Source organism: Triturus cristatus, chromosome 8, assembly GCF_964204655.1.
Source record: "Triturus cristatus chromosome 8, aTriCri1.1, whole genome shotgun sequence".
Taxonomy (NCBI): Eukaryota; Metazoa; Chordata; class Amphibia; order Caudata; family Salamandridae; genus Triturus; species Triturus cristatus.
In genome coordinates this window covers 189,174,149-189,196,341 of record NC_140591.1, presented here as the reverse complement: position 1 = coordinate 189,196,341, position 22,193 = coordinate 189,174,149, and the positions used below count along the sequence as shown (strand labels likewise).

General features: G+C 41.6%; 1 protein-coding gene across 1 annotated transcript in view; it reads left to right on the top strand.

Annotated features, from left to right (window-relative positions):
- MORC3 (MORC family CW-type zinc finger 3) overlaps window positions 1–22,193 on the top strand; it is a 684,179-nt gene that overhangs the window by 102,301 nt on the left and 559,685 nt on the right. The window contains exon 2 of the mRNA XM_085621291.1: window positions 3,578–3,650. Coding sequence (XP_085477417.1) covers window positions 3,578–3,650 — 73 coding nt within the window. The remainder of the gene's footprint in view (window positions 1–3,577; window positions 3,651–22,193) is intronic.

Here is a 22,193-nt window from a genome sequence, read left to right as displayed (position 1 = left end):
CGCTGGTAGTCCTTCAACAGCACAGGTATCAGCCTTTTTGCCTTATATGGGGAGAGGGCAACCAGTCTGTAGAAGTGGATACCAACAATACAGGTATGAACCATATTAGGTACAACACCGGTCTTATCTGCTGCAGTATCAAGCTACATTCAGACCATCGTCAATGGCATACTTCTGAACCATACTGAAAAGAAGCTGCACCACACAGTCCAGATCACAAGACACCGAGAGGAGGCGTTGGTGAACTACAGGCACTGGTCACCCCATTACACAAATTACCACCCCTTCGCCAAGTAGGTGGGAAAATTACCTCTTGCAAAGAATGATGGAGAAGTATCACAATGGGCAGTTGGGTTCTCTATTTAGCTGGGTTGACTAACCACCAAAGAGACTACCAACCAGAACGCAACATCTGCAAATATTGCAAAAGAACATTCTCCCTATGATAAAGAAAGGAGCAATAAAGAAGGTCCCAAGATCCCAGCAAAAAAAATTAGGATTCTCTAAACATTTCTTTTTAGTCAGGAGAATATAGACTCATTTTAGATCTGCTCCTGCTCAATCTTTTGCTCAAAACACAAAAGGGCCAGAAGGTGTCCTTGCAGAATATTCACCATCTGCTAGGGAAATTAGAACTTATGACCTACACGATGCATACATTTAAATATTCACCTTAACCATTGAAAATATTTAGGTTCCCAGGTGACCGGTTGCCGCCATCAGTTCAAAGTGCTGCCCTTTGGACAGAAGTCGGCTCCAAGGATATTTACAAAATGCATGTCACGTAGTAGCACCATATTCAAGGACATGGGGCCATCAAGTGTTTACCTTTTTGGATGACTGGCTGATAAAAGGTCTAACATAAAGTTCAATGACCCGCAAGAGGGGCAGCCCTAGTCCCCAAAATACCCAGGGCAATTAAACAATACAACAGCTGCAATGGGTCAGGGGGAATTTTTCATATGAGAAGTGTGTCTGACCACCCTAGGAAAGTTTATCATGACCTAATACATCAAAAATATAAATAGATATGTAGAGGTACTCGCAAACAAAAACGTTATGAAAAAGGCTTTTTGTTATTAAAGTAGCTTGTTTAGAAAGCATGAAGTGAATAAAATAAATAATGGTAAACAACAGGAGAGTGAGGAAAAGATTAAATGGGGACATGTCCTCTTCCCCTAGTTAAGCAATAAACAACATGGACATACCCACAAAGGGATATGGTCACTTCCAGTGACACATATAAATTGAACAGGAGCACAGACATCCAGTGGATGTTTAAGAAGACCCCGCACCCACCAACCTAGTTGGTGGCATGCTTCATCATTGGGGTCCCAGCTGGGTTGCCGAATGCAACCCAGCTGTGCTTCAACGCCTGATTACAGCGGAGCGGGTATTTGTGAGATGCGGTGAAGTGCTATTTGAAATGTGATTAAACGTTAAAAATATCTCTAATAAAAGCCCTTGTAAAAAGTTTAATGGAAGGGTCTTAGGACATAGTTAAAAACATGAGCGGGATATGGTAGAGGTTGAAAAATTGTGCCTCAATATCCCTTGAATTGTGGGTCGACTAGTTTCAGCCTTCTACGATGTTCGTGAGGCTTTCGTCAGGACCAAAGTGAAGTGGCTAAAAAGTTGAGCAGCCACTAAGGTGTAAGTTTCCAGCACACATTTTAAAGTGTGCTGTGAGTGTGGTGGGCTCGTTTTACTTACGGACCCGTCAAGGTGAATATTTTAACTTAAAGTTATGCGGACATACTGATCCTGCCGAGTGGGAAGCTTCCTTTAGTCACACATTCGTCAAGTATAGTTTCCTCTTTTCAAACCTGTATTGTTCGGTCAGGATCTCGCCGGAGGTAAAAGAAATAATACAGACATATGGCGAATGTTGTTAATATAGTTACACATAAGACATACAATTACACAATTTACAGTGTACAAAATGTCCGATGTATCACAAGATTGATAATGCAATGAATGTGTCCTCCTAATTGCCAAAGTGAGCATCGACTGCATTTCGATCTTATCAACTTGAAAAGGTCATCATCAGGACACACAGTAAAGATTTTCAAAGCAACCATCAGAAAACAATTTGTGATAAAGTAATTGGTCACATCAGAAGTTCCAGAAGTTTGGGTTAAAGCTCCCATATCGTGGACCGAGAGCACTATGAAGTGATATAGAAGCTTTAATCTGAATCGGGGACTTCCCAGCTTGAATCACTGCTGTTTGTTTCGATACAGTCCATTGACTATTGTTGCGTTGAATCACATGCTTCAATCATTGAGTCTTTGATCTTTGGAGTTCTACGACTAAGTTGAGTTTCTAAATTATTTGGATTTCTGTCATTCTTTCATTTTGTATATTATTCCTCTGCCGTTGTGTTTGTTCCCTAGTTTACACTGTAAATTGTAGGTCTATGTGTAACTGTATGAGCATCATTCATCATCTGTTTGTATTATTTCTTTGATACACTTTACACTTTATGCTTTACAAGCAAGTTATTTTAATGACAAAAAGCATTTTTCGAAAACCTTTGTTCGTGGGTACCTATACATATCTATTTATATTTTTGATGTATTATGTCATGATAATCTTTCCTAGGGTGGTTAGATACACTTATTTTATAATAATACAACAGCTACAATGGGCCACGGGGAATTTTTCATAACCTAAAATTCAGACAGGAATTCGTCACAGGCATGTCTGAACTTAGGCCTCACAGTAAATACCTAAAATAGTAAACCTGTTCACACAGCAATTGCCAATTTTGGGGGAAATAATTTGGTACAAGAAAAGGAAAACCTTTTCCTTCCCAAGAGAGATTGCACAGATTACAAGATTTAACAGTAAGAAATTAATCCAAAAATAAAATCTTTACGCAGCATTACTATCTGGAAGAGGTAATACAGAAGCATGCAGCAGTATGCCAAGCAGTGTTAAATGGTCTTTTTAATTGAGATGAACCATACTTTAATTTCCCTCCATTCATTGAATTGATGTATTCTGAATGCTATCTACTGCTTCTTACTCTGATTCAAGCAGGGGAATCTATGAAAGATCAATACTGGAGAAGAAAAAAGTTGCCTATTTGTAATGGTAGTTCTGCATTATTGATATATTTCATAAATTCATATATAACCCACTCTCTTGCTTGCGAAAGGCTCACCTAAAATTATTGGTCCTTCACAAGTGCTTTGAAATCTGAAGGATGGTGGCCTCGAAGGGTGTGCCTTTCATTCTAATTATCTCCGATAAGCTCACATTTGGTCGTTTTAAAATAACATGACTAGGCTACTTAGCAGCCATGCTAACAGCCTCTAGGCTGTGTCTAACCTGGGACTACTATTGTAATTTTACAGTGGGACTCCCAGCTAGACTTCTGGGATTATTCAAGCATGTGAATCTATGAAAGACATGAATATTGGAGAACTACCATTACAGGTAAGTATCTTTTTTTTCTTGATCTTCAAAAGAAACTATAAGCAGCTTACAGAACATTTGGTTTGTGTACTTTGACTGTATTTGCTTATTGTGTTGTTTCTGCATTGTAAAATCATTTTTTCTTTATTTTCAGCTGTGCCCCAAGTTTTTGCACACAAATTCTACAAGTCATACCTGGCCTTTTAGTGCAGTGGCAGAACTAATAGGTAAAAAAGCATAATTTTCTCCATATTCAAGTTTAACTCTGGTGCTATGATGTAATGTCATTGTGTGGATTGTGAAATTATGTTGATGCTAGTTTCTAATTTTTCGTACCTTGCTTTTTAAATGTGTGTTGCTGTGTGTAACAGTTTAAGTTCACAAGGCCGGAAGTTAAAGGTGAAACTGTCAGTTTTATAGGTCTCTTCTGCATATATCTTGTAGATGTCTGTTGTTGAAGACTTATTGTGGACAGTACCAATGCATAGAGTAAGCTTTAGGTGAGCACATTGATTATCATCGATTGGCTTTCTTATCTATCTCATTTGCTTTCTTCTTATTCAATACCGTCCTTCCTTCCTACTGTGTTTGTCCCTCCTTTGAAGCATATCTTCTTCTTCATCTTTGTGACGAGATGACTTGTATCTTTCTACGGCTTACATTCAGGGAACTACTTTTTTTCTTTTGACCTTCCATAGGAATGCATCTGTTTTCTTGCTGTCTCCCTTGCTTCTCCCATCAGAGCACCGCCCCCTGTTTTTTATATTGCTTTCCCATGCCCACTATTCTTCTGTTGCTTCCCCGTCTCCTCTCACCCGATCTCCTCTGTTTCCTATTGATTTCTCCAAATGGCAGCATTCAGTTGCACACCACCCACCCTCCTACTCCTCCTTAGTTGCCCCCACCCTCTCCCGGTCACTATTTTAATTAGTTTTTTACCCTTTGTTTGTTTGGCTGGCTTGTTTGCAGAGTTTCCTACCAGGCTGCTCCTTTTTGATAAATTGCACCTTTTTATGGTTTTTAATTTACAGCTCGAAGATGGGCGTCTGCCGTATTGAAACAGTAATTTAAAAAAAAGCTATAGCCACAGGGTCATGACAGAAGTTAACATGGGCGTGGTGACCCATGCACGCCTTTGTACCTTACTGGAGTAGACCACCTACGTATCTGGCCAAGAGACTTTTTGAACGGCCTTCAGTCCAATTATAAGTTGTTGGTGAAACAGCAGCTTCCTTAATCGATCTGATGTATTGACAACTCTTTTTGACAGTCTTTCTTCTTCTGGTGCTCTGTCAATTAAGTGCTTGCTGCTGACGTCTGTGTGTGTCTAGCAGTGCACAGTCCGAATTTACCATGATCCTTATGGCAGCATTACATTACCATTAAATTATTTGCATTGCTATGAAACTGAAAAATCGGTAACAAGTGCTAAAGAAGACAAGTTCTTTTTATCGTTATTGGTAGTAGTATCACTACGGATCTACCAACGCTAGTGCGTTGCTACCGGTGTTATTAACTTCAAGCAGGTTTGGTCTCAAATATCATCCAGTAAGCACTGGGTCAGCTCCATTTCACTCAGTATAAATAGCGCTCTGATTCTGTGTGGATGCAAGAACTGTTCCCTGCTTGTTGAGACCAATGCTCCGCTCTTTGATAGCATGGAGTTCTTTCCTTACTTGTCTTCCAAGGCTTAGGTCTGCTAAGGAAACAACGCTGTTTCTAGTGCAAACGATGATCTTCGGTGCTGCTCTATTCAGCATGTTTTCTCTAGCTTCTATTCTCACTATTACTCGTTTTTAGCTGCATTTCTACCCGCCTCTATGGTGAGCAGTCTGAAAGCCCCTGCCGGTTTCATCTGTTTCTTTCTTCTTTCAGGATTTACGAAGTGTTTTAAGTTACTTCCATGTATCGGTGCTGCCCGGCTGGGAATGTTGGCTGGCATCAGACAGTGCAAATTCTTATTTTCTCCCTTTTGGATTACACTATTTATGAGTAGTTTTACAAACTGTAAAATTCTGCCAATAAGAAAATATTATTTGGCCGCCATCCTCTCAACCTTTTAAAATGGCAGCTTAGCTCCTGGTATGGTGGAGTTGATTTTCAGTTTTATGTCCCTTTGATGTGACTCATGACTGAATCGTATCGATTTCTTTATGAATGCTTCCAGGCTTTTAGTGAGCGGTTTCCTCTGAACGGACAGTTTAATTTCATCATGTCTGATAACGACCCTCCAATCTCATATTAGAGTAGTAGTTCACGATGTAGCTAAACTTGTCTGCCAAATCCTGAAAACCCCATCTTTCACTGATTAGTGTTACTTCAGGAAAAGGTTTTCACACATCAACAATGTCTGCAAAGTAAATGAAAATTAAGAGAGTACCCTAGTATCATATACTTGCTTAAAGATGCTTAGTCTGGTACTTGTAATGGCTAAGGTGTTAGATTACAATGTAGGATGCTAAATATAAGATTTATGAAACTTTACCTAGAGGGTACCCCCTAAATAGGTGGAAAGTTAATCGGAAGAGTAAGGCGGCATGCTCCTGTTTGTGGAGATGGCCTGCTCCATTGGAGGCAGCCCCGATATCGGATCTTTCGTGGAACGACAGATGCTAAAGCATTGTAGTAGAGCAAAGTCAGATTTTCCTGCACCCCATCCTACTTAATTGAAATGGAATCAAAAGGGGCCACCAGAGTACTACATTGTGTAACATATTAAGAATGTAGGTGGTCTATGGAAATATTTGGCTTCCACCTACTTCCGTCTTGGACCTTGGGATAAATATCCCAGTTACTGAAGAGCAGAAATATTCCTTAATATTGAAGAAAACTTGCAAAGCAGTCGATTTGCAGATTGCAAAGTTTGCTTCAGGGAATGAGCCAGCTAGACACTGGTGAAGCAAACTATACATGACGAACGAAAACAACATCTGTAGACGCCGAAAACCTCAGTAGTGCAACAAAGGAGCAAAGCCATTGGCTCCATTATAATGCTTTCTCTGAAGCTACAGAGGATGGCGATTTGGCTCTGGCAGCCCTGCACATCACATAAATCCCTATACATCCAAGCCAAAATCTAAATGCCTAAATATTTAGCAAGGCAATTGAGCCCTCTACCGCACCTCGTTTTTTCAATATGGGGTTTCATTTTAGCGTCCAGATAATCCTTCATGAATAAAGAACATGTGTATCCACAATATTCTGTCGTAGCAGCACTCTGACAACACAGGTTTCTCAGTTTTTAGAGAGGTGCTTTGAGAACCACAAGTAGAGAAGTAACTTAATTTGTATGATGAGTACAATAAACTGTATCCAAAAAGGGAGGGTTGCCTTCTATCCAGTGCTTAGGTATACTGAGCTGCTGGTTTCATTTCAGATAACTGAATGCCCAGCGGTATCTGCATCATTGGCAATCATCAACTACATTTTAAATAGAGCCGGACAAAGAACAGAGCAGAGTGCCAGACGCTAGTCACTTCAAAGATTTTTACAACAACAGTTGGAGGCCACAGAGTTTCAGAGAAGCTTATGTCCTTCGAATTGGGAAACGTCATCTTGCAGACACACTCCTCCATACCAGAGTGTCCGGGCAAACCAAGTTATTCTTGACCATCTCAAGAAATTGGGAAAGATTAATCTTCCTTCTAGATAGTATGCTGGACCAAACAAATTCAACATAGAACCAACACAATTTGCACCTCTGTTTAGATATGCAGGCATGGAGAAGTATAATTAATCTGTAATATTAAGAGAGACAAAGCATGATGTGAAAGGTTTATCTGGCAAATCTGTGGCACAGTGAGCCAAGAGGTTGCAGAGCACTGGGATGCATTGGTATTATTTGATTGCTTGTGGAAGGGCAGGGAGAGAACCCTTCTGATTTTATCTCCTTTATACGAGAATGTGAGAGATTTCATTTATTTATTTGTATTTTGGATTTTTATATAGTGACCCGAAGGTATCGGAGCACTTTACATGAGCACCAGTTGCCTTACAGATGGTCACATTAATTTTGTTAAGCATGGGGATATGAAGTAATTTGCCCAGAATCTCAAGATGTTGAGCGTCCCTGACGAGACTCTAACCCGGTTCCCTGGCTCCGAGGTTGCCCGCTCTAGCCGTTAGGCCACATCCTCTCCCATATAGGATAATGTACCAGCAGTTACGAAGTAGGGTCTTTAGATGAAGAACACAACCTTAATGTGACCACAGTGTATTCTTGTGACTAGAAACAGAAGACCAAAGAGAAAGCTGGATGTAACATAACGTTTTTTAGTAATGTTGTCAAAAGCTGACCGACTTTCTCTATGTGAGTAGCAGACAGTGAAGGATAAGAAGAGCACATTCTATTAGTGTACAGCATAAGAGGACCTAAGAGAATATCTGAGGAAATCCACACTGTTCTAGGTACTAGGGGTCAATAATTTAAAAGTGTTTAGAGCAGAAATGTAAGTCACTGTCCCTTCTCTATTACCGATGGACCCAGCTTGGTTTGAGGGATTAGAGCTGCTAATGCCTCTAAATGGAAGTGACTTTGAAAAACCTTGTGACAAGCATGTGGATTCAAATTCTCATAAGGTCATTGCAAAGTCTTGCAATAATGAGCGTGTATGTCTGAAGTCCAACACCTAGAGTGTTGGAGACTTTCTGAGCTACTTAGTAGGAAAATGTGTATAGAACACTATTTTGTAAATGTCCCTGCTTTCCCTTGGTTTTTGTAAATATTACGAGTGAGATTGAACATGTATAAAACTAGTTTGTCAATTATGACAGTGGCTGGGGCCAAGTGGGCTATTGGTTGCCTAGCTCACCATAACCACTCGTATCAGAGGGTTTTAGTTAGTAGATTGTGACTATAACATTGCCAACTTGTGAAGAAGTGGGACGGCACACATGTAGCTTAGGAAGAGGGCGTTTTAATGTGGTACTGCCGTACATAGGAAACCCATCCTCTTTGAAAAGCCATCCACCAATGGACCCATAAACACATTGCAAAGCACTTTACCATTCCAACACATCCTTCATACTTCGAACACATAAAGTCATGCATTCTGCATATTAACTAACCCACTATCAAGATAACACACAACTGTTTTTTTTAATTTTTTTATTTCAGTTAGATTTGCCTCAGATTGTTACATGCTTTTTCTATGCATGATCAAATGTGAAGTTTTGGAATGAGATTCTCATCTTCCTCCAAAGTAAGCTGGCAGCAATGTTAAGCAACATTATGATTGGGTATTAATATGTCTGAAATTGGATGGTGTTGACATCAAAGCTGTGCTTCTTTCTGGGATAATTTGCTCTTGGGTGCTTTGATTTAGGTGGTGACTGCAAGGTACTAGTTTCAGAGTTGTAAAGTTTTTTGTTCTAACCAAAATGTCCCTTAAACCCTTGATTGCTTGCATGTGTTTGCCGTAATTTTCGCTAGTGTTTATGCTGAGCTTGTACAAATATTGGAAAGGGCACTTCCCTTGATCTGTTTTTAGTCCCTATAATGTACTGTACACACGTCATACGGACATGCGGGATACACATTATGACTTGTGTATGTATAGGCAAATAGGACAGTAAGGGCATTTCTTTTTCTTTGTGTTTTAATTCCTCATAGGCACTAGTGCCATCAACATGGTCACCCAGGAAAACTGCAAACACTTGCTAAAACAACTGTACTACTTAGTCCGTTGCCCAACCCCTACATTGAACAAATAAGAGGTGCATTAATCTCTAGCTTATCAGACAGTTTCTCCAGTTCTTAAAGCAAACCCCAAAGTAAGACTTTGTGGAACCCTCTGTTTTTTTTCTCCATAACAGTACTTTTAAATGCCAAACATTTGTGAAACGGGTGAGGTTATTTTCTCAACCAATATTTGGCAATCACTTGCTTGGCAGCAAGTAAAACATAAAAGATTAACTTGCCTACATCTAGCATAGTACCTGCTGCCTCCTGCTCAGCCAGGTCAAGATGTCCAGCTGTGTGCTTACCCCAACAGGGGCTTGGAGGCAGCTATTGATATCTTCTGATGTTAGATGCCAAAAGTGTACCAGCTCTACAAAAAGGAGGACAAAATCAAAACATCCTACAGCATCCCAGTAGACCGAATATAGCTGCTCTCCTCAATCCTAGCAGCTTTAGAATTGTATCTGACTTCCAGTTAAGTTGATTGAGAGTGTAGAACTGTTTCTTGATCAAATTTGCTGTATGTACAATGTTATGACTTGGATCTTAGAATTTCATTGCTCATTAATTCACTAAGATCAGTGCACCATCTTGTCAGTAAGGCAGAGTTTGAAATTTGATCCACCTGTGACCAGATCATATGCCAAAAGTAAACTCATCATGCAGCTTGTCTTCTGCTTCAAAAGAACACACTAGTTCATGTTGCTACTTGTCAGTGGCGGCTACTCCGCTAAGGCGGAGAAGCGTCTCCCCACTGCTTTTTAGCAGTGGTAATAAAGGAAAAATAAAATTATAATAACACCTTGTATTGTCATTTTATTTTTTCCTGCTGCTGCAGCTTTGCAGGGTAGGGCTGCTCTGCTCTCAGAGCAGGGAGAGGAGTGGTAGGCACTCTGTTATTATGCATGAATGTTTGGCTGGCTGTCTTGGGCCGACCAAACAGTCATGCGCACTTTGCTTGTTCTCCACCCAGGCTGCATTACTGCCTGGGTGGAGAACATGCCCAGGAACCCATTCCCTGCCTGAGCGCTGAACCAAATTGCTCAGACCAATCACAATGCTGCATTGCAGCGTTGTGATTGTTTTAGGGGAGCCTGTGTGCTTCCTGGAGGCTCTGTTGCTGTTTCTGTGCTGGGAGAGATGCGGAGAGATGGCGGTGAAGAGAGATGGCGAGGAGGTACTTTAAAAAAAAAATGTTTTACTCCTATTCCATCCGCCCTCCCACGCCCGATTTGTACCACCCGCCACTGCTACTCTGAAAGCCCTTACCACTTCATTTTATTCAACTGGTCCTTTAACTACAGATGCTTTAGAGGGTATAATTTACACCAGGGCAAAGAAGACAGTTTGTCAAATGGTTTCATGTGACAGCTCTTCGACATCTTGTTGGCCCAGGTGAATTCTTCCTCCTTTAGTGGCCCATAGAGTTGGTCACTCGTTACATCCTCCAGAGTTGGGCAGAGCTAGATAAGAGATCATGGGAAAATGGGGTCTTTGTCTCCTTTCTTGACCTGAAACCATGCTGAAAAGACTGCATATGAGTCTTAAACATAAATGTTTGTTAGTTCAATGGATCAACAAACTTAAGTTCAAATGCTTCTAAGGAGTATGGGAATCTTTTAGCTGGACAGACAAAATTCACAAAGGTCGACTCACGGAACTGACTGCCCCCGCGTCTGCCGAAGAAAGGAACCAGGAACCACCGGAAATTAATGCAATTACATTATTTATTCTTGTTTCTCTCGAACTATGCGTTTTGGGCACCACTTGCCATTGATCACATAATCTTGAGGAAAGAACGCCTTCTTTATAAATGCACAATCCATGTGATAAGACACCAATAGTGTATCTTCTTGAGGACCTGCTCCTCCCACCAGCCCACATGTAAACATGCGTAGCTGGGGGAGAAGCAAGCACCCATCGCCACACCTCTTTTCTGTAAGAATATATTAGTTCAAATAGCTTTATTCGACAACATGTATCTTAAAAGCATAATTTGACATCTATACAATAACCGTATCTGTTCAGTGATGAAAAGATTTTACAATACAGAAAGTCGTTTAAAAGTATCTTGACATAAAATTGGTAGCAGCATGTTTGAATAAAAAGCATAAAACAAGTTTCATAAAAGACTTAAGTCTAGGACACTATATACATAAAGGGGCATAATCCATCATGGTTATCAATGTATAAAGTGCTAGTGCTATCTCTATCATAAGCAGTGTTCAGAAGTTATAGAACAGGCCGATATAATATATGGTCTAATCACACATAATGAGACGTAAATATCTACATTGGAGTCGCACCTCGTATGGCTCTGATTCTAATTAACCAAGCTTGGCCTAAAAACTTGGCCACTCCACATGAAAACAGAACACTGGAATCAGATTTTAAAATTCGCAGAGCAAACCGGTGATCGCTGGTGCCCATATCCCTGCATATTGGTTTTAGCCATTTGCTCCTAGCTTTATTATAAGCGGGGCAAGCAAACAGGACATGAGCAACACACTCCACCAGAGCTTCACAGCACGGGCAGCTCTCTGTCAGGTTCTCGGCTGTATGTCACTTCGCTATTCGGTTATTAACAGGGAGCTTGCCAAACCTAAATTGAATGTACAGAGTCCTATCTCGTGGGACCTGAATCACATCTAGGTAGGGCTGCAAGCTTCTAGTTTGAAGAACTCCTCTGTCAATCTACCCAACATTGGCTTAGAGAGTTCTTGCCTATCAATCCAGTCCCAATAATATCGCTTGAGTTCCACTTTACTAGGGGGAGTCCGGGTATCCCATGAATCTTTAAGGCCAAGTTGCATCATAGTTTTCTTCACAGATGATAGCCACTTGACCCTATGGTTCACATCCAGAGTCATTACCTGCGTTAGAGCTGAGGCATAGTTGGTAAGCTCTTCAATGCGCCGGAGGCGAGCCCAAAAAAGCAGTGGTCGTAGCCTAGCAATGGCTCTAAATGGTCGCCTACCCATGTCATACATTAAGGGTGTTAGTGGGGTATTGCCGGGAAGCATCACCAGATCCCTCAGAAATTTGTGCTCAGACCTACTTTTCATCCACGTTTTCAAACCCCCATAGCTCGGCTCCGTACAGAGCCGAGCTAACTGCCTTTGCTTCATAAACTACGAGCGCTGGGGCAACTGGCCTACTATACGAGGAGCGATGTTCTTTGCTTAATGCCCCGGTCACTTGTTTATGGTTCAAAAGCATTTTAGATATATGGGGCCTCCAGAACATTTTATCCGAGAGTCGTAATGCAAGGTATTCGAAGTTCCCGACTCTCTCCAGGGGGGTGCCATTTAGTGTAAAGTTGTTCCTAAAAGATTTTGGGGGGGGGTTAAAAGCCATAAGCTTTGTCTTCGTGGTATTAATAACTAAGCCCCGTGCATCACAGAAAAATTGGTAACTGTGCAACAATTTTTGAAGCCCAACTGGAGTTTTTGACACCAACAAGGTGTCATCAGCGAACAGATGCGTTGGCACTTTGTCGCCCACTAAAATAGGGGCGTCAGCTGGGTCTTCCTGCAGAAACCTCACCACCCCGTTCACATACAAGGAGAACAGGTGGGGGGCCATCACCCAATCCTGGCGCTCTCCCTTGCCAACAGGAATATGCTCCGTCAACTGACCTTGGGCACCCCATCTTACCTGACCAGAATTACCCTCATGAAGACCGATTAGTAGGTTAAGAATTAACGGTGGAATGCCCATGTCGTTTAAGATCTGCCACAGCTTGGCCTTAGGTACCAGATCAAACGCTATTTTTTAGATCAATAAATGCAATATAGAGGCTAGCTTTCCCAATTAAAACGACTTTCCAATATATAAGCATTAACCTAAAAACCTGATCAGTCGTCCCAATATTGGCCCTAAAGCCCGCCTGGTATTGTGAGAGGATGTCCTCCTCCTCAGACCATGATTGAATTCTCTGCAGGAGGACCCTACCTAAGACCTTTTGCATTACATCAGTCAAACTTATGGGCCTATAATTTGAGGGGTCTTCCTCATCATCTTTTTTGTAGACAAGAACTACTTCTGCGCCTTTCCAAGAGTCTGGAACTGGGCATAAAGATCGTAGACTCTATTTCAACCCGTGAATAAACAGCACTATCGTTCCCTATAGGAGGAATGTCTGAGGTGCCGCATAGCTCCTCCAGACATCCATCCTGTATGGAGGAATATAGCTTCGCAAAGTGATTGTGCCATTCATGGCAGGTGATATGATTGGGTATAGTCTTTAAGTCCCTATTATTTCCATGACTCACTAGGGACCAGAAGAGGTTCTTGTTCTTTCCCAGACTTGCGTCCTTCAGCTCTAACCAATATAGTTCATCCCACTCAATCTTTGCTTTGTGTAAAGCTACCTTGTAGTCTTTCATAGCCATTTTAACCCTAGAGCAATTTTTAGTTCTAATTGCTAGGGTCAGAGATTGTCTTTTGAGCTTGCAATCTAAGGTGTACCACAGATGTTGTCTTTTTTTGGCGAACACGCAGAGTCTTCTCCTTGCATGGAGCCTGGAAATACGAGCTTAGTGTCTCTACAGTGCTAGAATGGACTACAGAAATCATATCACAGTTACATTTATCTGTAGCCACAACACAAAATTCTGCTGTTTTCTCGGACAAAGTTTTACGAATAGCCAATAGATTTATTTCATGCAAAGAGACCTTGTCCCACTTGAGATGCCTTTTACAATTAGAGGGGATGGTATTCAGGGGTGTGGAATTTTCCAATTAATCTAGTTGTCCAAGGGACAAAATGCCACTGAGATCTACATGTCCAGTAAAATCCACTTGTCCCACCTACCCCCGTTCCACATCAAACCTAAGGGCTCCGGCTGACAGAGAAACATTAATATATTTTTGCTTTATTAAAATCAGTAAACCATTGAATGCTGTGCAATAATAATGCTAAAGGAAAACTTGTCAAGCGATATTATCGCATCCCTGCCCCCCTGCGCCCCCTCCCCTTAACCCTGACGGCAATTCTTTTATTTCTATTCCCCTTTTTTTCCATTTTTTTTGGCTGTGTATTTATTCCCACAAAATACGTACATTTCAAACCATACGTAATGTACTAATTTACCGTCACCCTTGTAAAAACGTATGGGTGGGATATAAAAGGTGTCAGCCAGCGTGCCTCCTGCCATTTCCCCCTCACTTTTGCAGCTGGCCAGACGTGAGCCCTACGTTCCTTGCGAATCGGTAAGTTGTATCGAAAAAGAAACAGCAAAGTTGGGAGCTTCCTTTAATAATAAGAATCATTTTTTCGCCAAATGTACCCTCTTTGCAACATTAATCAATTGTGTAATGTATATTTGTTGGTGTGTTTACGCAGTTATGGGCTGAAAGTTAATAGCTCACTATTCTATATTATGACTTTAAGTTATAAATTGCAAGTCACCAATGGATGTCTCTTTTGAAAGCATTAATCTGCAGATCTGTTCCCATCCTATGCACTCTGTAATCGACTTCGTACATGTTCTTTGCAGCAGGCATATTAACCCTCTGCACTAACCTCACCGAGGTCACAACCTCAACTATACAAAACAAGGATCTCTTTCCAGGATGGTAATTCATCACACGAGTTTCCTACACATTTCTGTGAGGCCTGGTAATTGCCGGCGGAAAGAAACGCTGCAGCAGGTGCTTCGAAAGCTTTTAGTGCTGGCTGCGCCGTGTGCGACAATGTTTTTTTGCCCATAAGCCAAAGGAGTGAAAGTGTAGGAGTCACATGTCACCCATACTGGTAGGCAGTAGTTTAAGAGTGCTTGGTGTGGAGAAGCACAAACGCAGAGTCGAAAAAGCAACAGCAAAGTTGGGAGCTTCCTTTAATAATAAGAATCGTTTTTTCGCCAAATGTACCCTCTTTGCAACATTAATTAATTTTGAAATGTATATTTGTCGGTGTGTTTATGCAGTTCTGGGCTGAAAGTTAATAGTTCACTATTCTATATTAGGACTTTAAGTTATAAATTGCAAGTCACCAACGGATGTCTCTTTTGAAAGCATTAATCTGCAGATCTGTTTCCATCTGCGGTATGAAGGCTCCGGACCCGCGATGTTAAACCCGCGTTGCGATGGCAGCGCGTGAATCTGAATTCGTTGTAATGGGTGTTTCCCCAATGAAGCGGTGGTAGCGCAGCGCGCCTGCTTGCGATACGCTTTTTTGACGTCCTCATCTGAGGCGCCGAGGCGGGCCGGGCCTAGGCTTTTGTACTAATTAATCTACCCACGCACGGTTGCTAAAAATATAAATAAAAGAAAATCGCAGCACCTCCGTCACAATATCACACAATTCAAGCGGGCAAAACTGCTTATTTAACCTGAATGCTTATTGCAAGCCTCGTGGCGGCCACGGACTACTGCTTGCAGAGGCTGAGTGACGTTTCACTCCCCCAGCCAATCACTGGCTAGAGCCCAGTCATGGGCTGCTAACCAATCAGATGCCGCCAAAGGCTCTCTGCAAGCTTCGGATTGGCTGTGAGCCCCAGAGTGCCCACAGCCTGTTGTTTTAACATGATTAAAACGTGATTAATGTCTACATGTCCGTCGGACATAAATAGACAATAAATCTTCTTGCCCGTCAATATAAACAACATGGTTCGGGCGTCGGGCGATATGATTCCCCCACCCCTGCGGTATTGGTAGTGCATGTTGCTGCCCTACTAGTCATAGGATGTGGTGGAAGAACCCACGGATTCGTCATGGTCATACACAAAGGATTGTGGTCGCTGTCAGTCGTAGTACCTTCAAACATGTCGGTCTTCTCATCCCACAAATTTACATCCAGTAGAATATAATCGATTCGTGAAGGACAGCCAACTCTATTAAAGGTGTTTTCCCCCTGTATATCCGAGGGAGTTCTTCCGTTGGTTGCCCTAAGATCAAACTCTGTGGCCAGTGCGTTGAGTTGAATGGCTAGACTGGTCAATTTTTTGATGATGGGTAAATTAATTTGAGGGACTGCCCATTTAATATCAGCCCTATCAGACTCCAGCAGATCATCTGAGCTCAAGGGCTCGAAAGTGCAATTAAAGTCACCTGCAATCATAATACGATTACCAGGTGGACAGCTGGATATTACCTGCTATAAAAGCGTGATGGTGGGTGATTGGTTGCCCCCCTCCTTAGTTCCTCTGCTATAGACATTAAACGGGTCCAAAGTATCCCCGCCTTTTGGGCCTCTGATAGTCAGTCTCATGATATCATGACTCTTAAAAATGGGTGCATGAGAACACGACATCCTAGGGCAACATTTACCCAAACAATCAAGCCTCCTGAGGGACGCCCTCTCCCCGCAGTGGTAGCTGGAATACAGTAACGGGCATAACCTGTTTTAGGCAGTGACTCCAAACTCCATGTCTCTTGGAAGATACAAATATCAAATCCCTCAATAAGTTTGTTAAAGTGGGGGAGTAAGAGTTTATTTCGTAGACCTGCAACATTCCACGATATAATCCCAAGTTTAGTGGAAGGGGAAACCATGGCCAATTTATCATTTATCATTTGTCAGATGCGGCAGGTTTGCTGCGCTTGCGAGCAAGACACTTCAGGGTAAGCTAGAGGTTTACCTGACCCTATCTCATATATCCTCTGATCAACCTCAGTGTAGTCGCTTAAGCCCCTGTTCCCATAAATACCCAATGCATTATCTTGTGTGTCTGAGTTTGGTAAGGAAATTTGTGGTTTATACTTGGGGCTACAGGTAATGGTATTTGGAGCCATGTTAGAAGAATGGGTGGTCTCTAGTCAGTCGACTGCTTCTAAGGATGTCCTTTGCTCCAGAGTGCCAATTGTCCCACCCCCAATGTGCGAACGTATGCTCCTAAATTGTATGGATGAAGCAAATGGGGGACAGGTTCTAAATTATAAGGCAAGAAGATTCTCTGTCAGATCGGAGAAACACAGTGTAAGTTCAATATAATCGTGTGTTTGTGCTGGAGATGAACATCTGCGAGTGCAAATGATATCCTCTCGTATCAATGAACGACAGCCCCTAGTGTGTCGAATCCAATGTGTCACTTTATTTGTTAGGGAGTCATGACTTTCTCAAACAGCATTAGGATTACGTTTGGGAACGTTAGTCATAAGAATCGTTTGTCACGACAGCAAGAATATATCATTGCCAAATAAAAAATAATTATTGTGTAAGCACCATGATATCAAACTTAAAAGCATCTTATTGTGTTGGTAAAATTCAATTTGTCTTGAGTCTAAAAAGTACTTGATCGTATTAAGTCCTGTGGGATGTTCAATACTAGTATATAAAGATTCAATGTCCAACGTAATGAACAATAAATCGTCTGACCATGTAACTCCTTGGACCTTCCTTAGGAAATCACCAGTGTCCTTCACGTAACTGGGCAATTGTTTCACATACTCTTGAAAGAAAAAGTCCACATATTGAGTTATTGTTTCCCCCACGCTGTTAATGGCCGATATTATGGGCCTACCAGTGATTGGAGTTGTCTTTTTATGGACTTTGGGGATGAAATACAATTTTGCTATTACCGGTTGTTCTATATTTAAAAATGTAAATTCTACCGTTAAAAGCACCCCTTCTCTCTTTTAACTCATTAGTTCCTTTTTTAGAGTTTCTCTGGCCGCATTGTATTTAATATACGTAGTCTTTTCATAACACTCCCTATCTTGCAAATGTCTACGTGCTTCTAATATATAGTCTTTTTGTGGCCAAATAACCATATTGGCACCTTTATCAGATTTGGCCACAATGATCTCATGGTTATTATTCAACTTCTTAATTAACTTGGCATATTCCACTTCATTCTTACTTTTAAAGCGCTTTTTATGCTTGGTCCGATGATGTAATTTTTAATGTCATCAATCACTACCTCGTGATAGATATCAATCGCATCCTTGGGTATAATGGGGATGAACTTAGATTTGGGTTTAAATGGACTTATGCCTGCTCCCAACTGCTTGATATTCTCCCGTAGCAGTCCTTCCTGTGTAGAGCTAGTCTCGTCTTCCACTAGCGTATCCATATTTCCTTCTTTGTTGAGATTATGTAAGGTTAACAACATCGGTGCATCTGATGCCTGTAAATCCGAAGTGGGCTCCCTCTCACTATTGTATTCTACTAACCGACTAGTGTGTGCTCCTTTGAGGCCATGTTTAATGGCGAAGAACTTTGAGTTTCAATTTTCTAATAAAACAAAAGACATCAACTCTAGTTTGTGAGTAATTAAAATCGCTTACCGGACAGAAAGAAAATCCCAACCGAGGAGCTGTTGTTCCGCTTGTGATAAGACTGTAGTGGAAAGATTAATAACGGTATTGTCATTACCCTTTACTTCTTGCGCCAAAATAGTTTTTTCGGTTGCGCGTTTCTTGCGCTGCTCCGTTCTTCGGGCATTCTTTCTGGTTCTGTTGGTTTTTTGGGGTTCCGCGGTCTTAGCGTTTGCCGACGATCGAACGCTAAAAAATCCACCTCTTCCCCTAAATCCAGAATCTTTTTTGGGCCGATTTGCTCCCAGACTGTTGGTACTTTCATTGTATGATCACAATTCACTGGTCAAAGAATCACTTTTCACAATTGCGCTGCTCGTTTCCACACCTCTTGAGCTTTGCATTGCTGTTACACTCTGCGAGTACTTTTTAAATATCGCTTTTTTGCGTTCTCGTACTACCGAGCAAACGTAAAAATGCATTCTTGTTCGTAGTCTCATTTATCTCTTATAAACGTATGCACCTTTTCGAATTTTAATTTTCTCCTCTTGTTTGGTTAGTCTGTCCTGAATGTCTTTTCTTGTTTTAGTGATGAACTCACTTGGTTCCAGTTTGGCTAATTGTTCGTTTCTTAGCTCTATTTCACCCAGTAGTGCCTGTCGATCTATTTCAGCATTTACAAGGATTTTGACCAGGTTCATCGACGCTGTTAAATTACTTTCTCCCCATTCTCTCAGCATACTGGGGTTAGGGCTTTCAAAACTTGGATCCAGTAATATTCTTAATCCTCTTGGAATTCGCCCGACTTCTATGTATTTTGAGAGGGATTTGTGCTCCCACCATTTCGTAGTTTCAGACATCATGCATTTTTCAAATTTCTTAAGCAGGACTTTTGCGTCCCCTTCTCTGCTTCCGCCAGAACTGGTAGGCACCGCTCCTTCCATTGATGTTGATGGCAAATCATTAAACAGATCCTCCGCAGTGGCCTCTCTGTTCTGGACCACCTCCGCCGACATATTCGAGAGAAACAGTATAGATAGCGGCTTGTGCGACGTAGTCCGTATCCACCAGCCGCAATGTGCCTATCGCTCCTCCCCACCTCAGCACTCACTGGTTTGCTCTCTGCCTTCTGGAAAACTTATGTATTCGACCGGCTGTCCCACCGCGTCGTTACTCCTTCGGGCAGATTTGAGACTTCCCAGTTGCAACAGGGGGTTGCAGCCAAAACTCCTTTCTCGGATCCACACTGCTTTGGTTAAGGGCGGCAGCCACTTTTCGGGGAGTGGGTTCGTCACGGAAGCAACCGCCTTCCGTAATTGAATACAAAATTCACAAAGGTCCTCCGTCGACTCACAGGACTGACAGCCCCTGCTTCTGCCGAGGAAAGGAACCACGAACCACCGGAAATGTAGGCAATTAAATTATTTATTCTTGTTTCTCTCGAGCTATGCGTTTCGGGCACTACTTGCCCTTGATCACATAATCGTGAGGAAAGAACGCCTTCTTTTTAAATGCACAACCCATGTGATAAGATACCAATAGTGAACATAGTAAAAATACTAATACCACTTAACATTCAGGTACATAGTCTTTTTTTTCTTTTTTCCATTTTTCTTGTCTTTAGTGTTATTCTAATTCTTATTTTTCTTTGCTTTATCCCAAATGGAGGCAGGACATCCATGGTCATAAGGCAATTTCCAATCAATATTTACAAATCTATCTATAATACAAGAGGGTATAAATACAGTGTATAAATATATATATAAATAAATACACTACTTAATGTGCACTATCATCAACATAGTATTTAGTACATCAAGATATATAAACGCAAGACCTCTTGAAAATTTATAGTGGCCAACAAGTCTCTGCAGATGCACAGACTTAAATTGATCTCATAATGCATGCCTTATTATAACTGCATAAATGCTAATATTTTGGGACAAATCCCTACGCGTATTCTGTCCTCAATTTTTGTCCGGGATGAATCCCGAATCGTACCTGTCCAACTACCTGCTTTAAATGCAAAGTATCAAAGTGCTTAGCAAATGTGCAAATTGCAAAAAAAATCTTAAAGTGCATGTGCAACATATATCCCATTGTATTCAATCATAAAAATATCAACGCTTTAAAAAGAAATATTAACGGGTCCTAAAATAATTCAATCACAATTAAAACTGAACAAAATCCAATTACAATCGTACCCAATTAAGGACAGCCGCTGCCGGAATCGTTATTCATCTACAACAAATGGATACAGAATAATAATACAGTTTTTAAAGACAAATAAGCACAAGCTGTATTTACAGGGCATAGTCAATTGCTCCCAATTGACCACTATAAAAAATTGTGCAGATCTTCAGTATTGTTCAAACCAAACGGGAAGTTACTATCAAGCTCCAAGATCATTTTGGATTCCATCTGTCTCAGAACTTTCTCCCGATCTCCCCCTCTACGTGATTTGGGGATGGCTGTCACGCTATATATATCTATATCCTTTCACCGATTTCACTCGTAGCGTTCTCTCGGTTAAGGAAGACTCTGTGCAAATCAAAATAACTGTGGTTTAATCGCAACGCGTTTCACCTTGACAAAAGGCTTGATCACGTGAAAAGTGCAACCAATGTCGACAACCTTTGTAGTAGGTGGGTAATGAACAACGAAAGGAGGCTTGCACACATAATGGCAGACTGTAAAAACACTGTATATTAACATAGTGATGTATAGTTCGTTTGCGTTATAACTCAACAAAATTCATAATGCAAAACATAACTGAATAATTCAAATCATAACACAAGTCCTGTGTTTGCCTGGTATCAGCAAAACTGTACGCAATTGTGTGCCGTGTGCGGTATTCCCCTCCCACGAGCAAAAGATCGCTAGTGCAGAAAGTTCTATCTTGTGCTGCAGCTTGTATGTTCACCATAATGAATCATCCGCTATGTGTTGTGCCGGGGGGGTGGTAATGCTGGCAATTGCCTGGCTATATCCCCTGGTAACCACCATAGTGATCCCCCTGTGCACAAGGTACTCCGGAGATTGCCCAGTGACAGCAATTCAGATGCCTCAAAGCGGCAGTCAAAAGGTCGCGGGGATGAATTCAGCAGTCTGAGATCCCCCCGCCCCCCCCAACGCAGAGAATGGTCTGTGGTCTGTGTTGGCAAGTGCCAGAAGATGCCTTGCAGGGCATGCCCTGGGGGGTGGTGTGAGACAAAGCCTGGATAAGGTTCCCCCCTTTATAATGGAGTGAGTAGGTAAAGTGAGTATGTAGGTGCTCCTACAAGGAAGCTGCAGACTAAAGTCCAAAAAGCCATGTAGAATTACCATCATCCCACTGAAGGTTGCCGATGTGACCCAAAGTGCTCCAGTGCTCATAAAGAGAGAGAAAGGGTAGGAAGCCTGTGCTGGTGGATGGGCCCCTTCCCTTCCTCCTGTGAATGAAGAAAAAGGAGAAAACAGTGATTAAAAACAGCATCATATGACCCTGTACATAACACATTTTTAACATACTGTCTAATCTCAAGGTGTCACCTAGTCGATACTAGGCTACTGGCCGTGCTCGGATGATACAAAGAAACAGAAAGAAAAGAAGAAAGGGCAAACATTTCAGATATAGGAAATAAGAAAAGTAAAAACAGATGAGCAAGAGAGCATGGCTATGACTGGAGAGCCGGCTCAAAAGTCATAAACTGGACCTTGTACGTGTAAAAACATAGGGTGGGAATGTCAAACATGCATGGTTTTGAGAGATGTTGACTCTGCATGCGGTCACTATCAAACACTCGCAGTGATGCGTCCTAAATCTACTGTTCTTTTAAATGTATGTAAAGTTCCTCTTCTTGGTTTAGTCACCCCCGGGGTCTTAGTCTGGAAATCAATTATGTGCCTA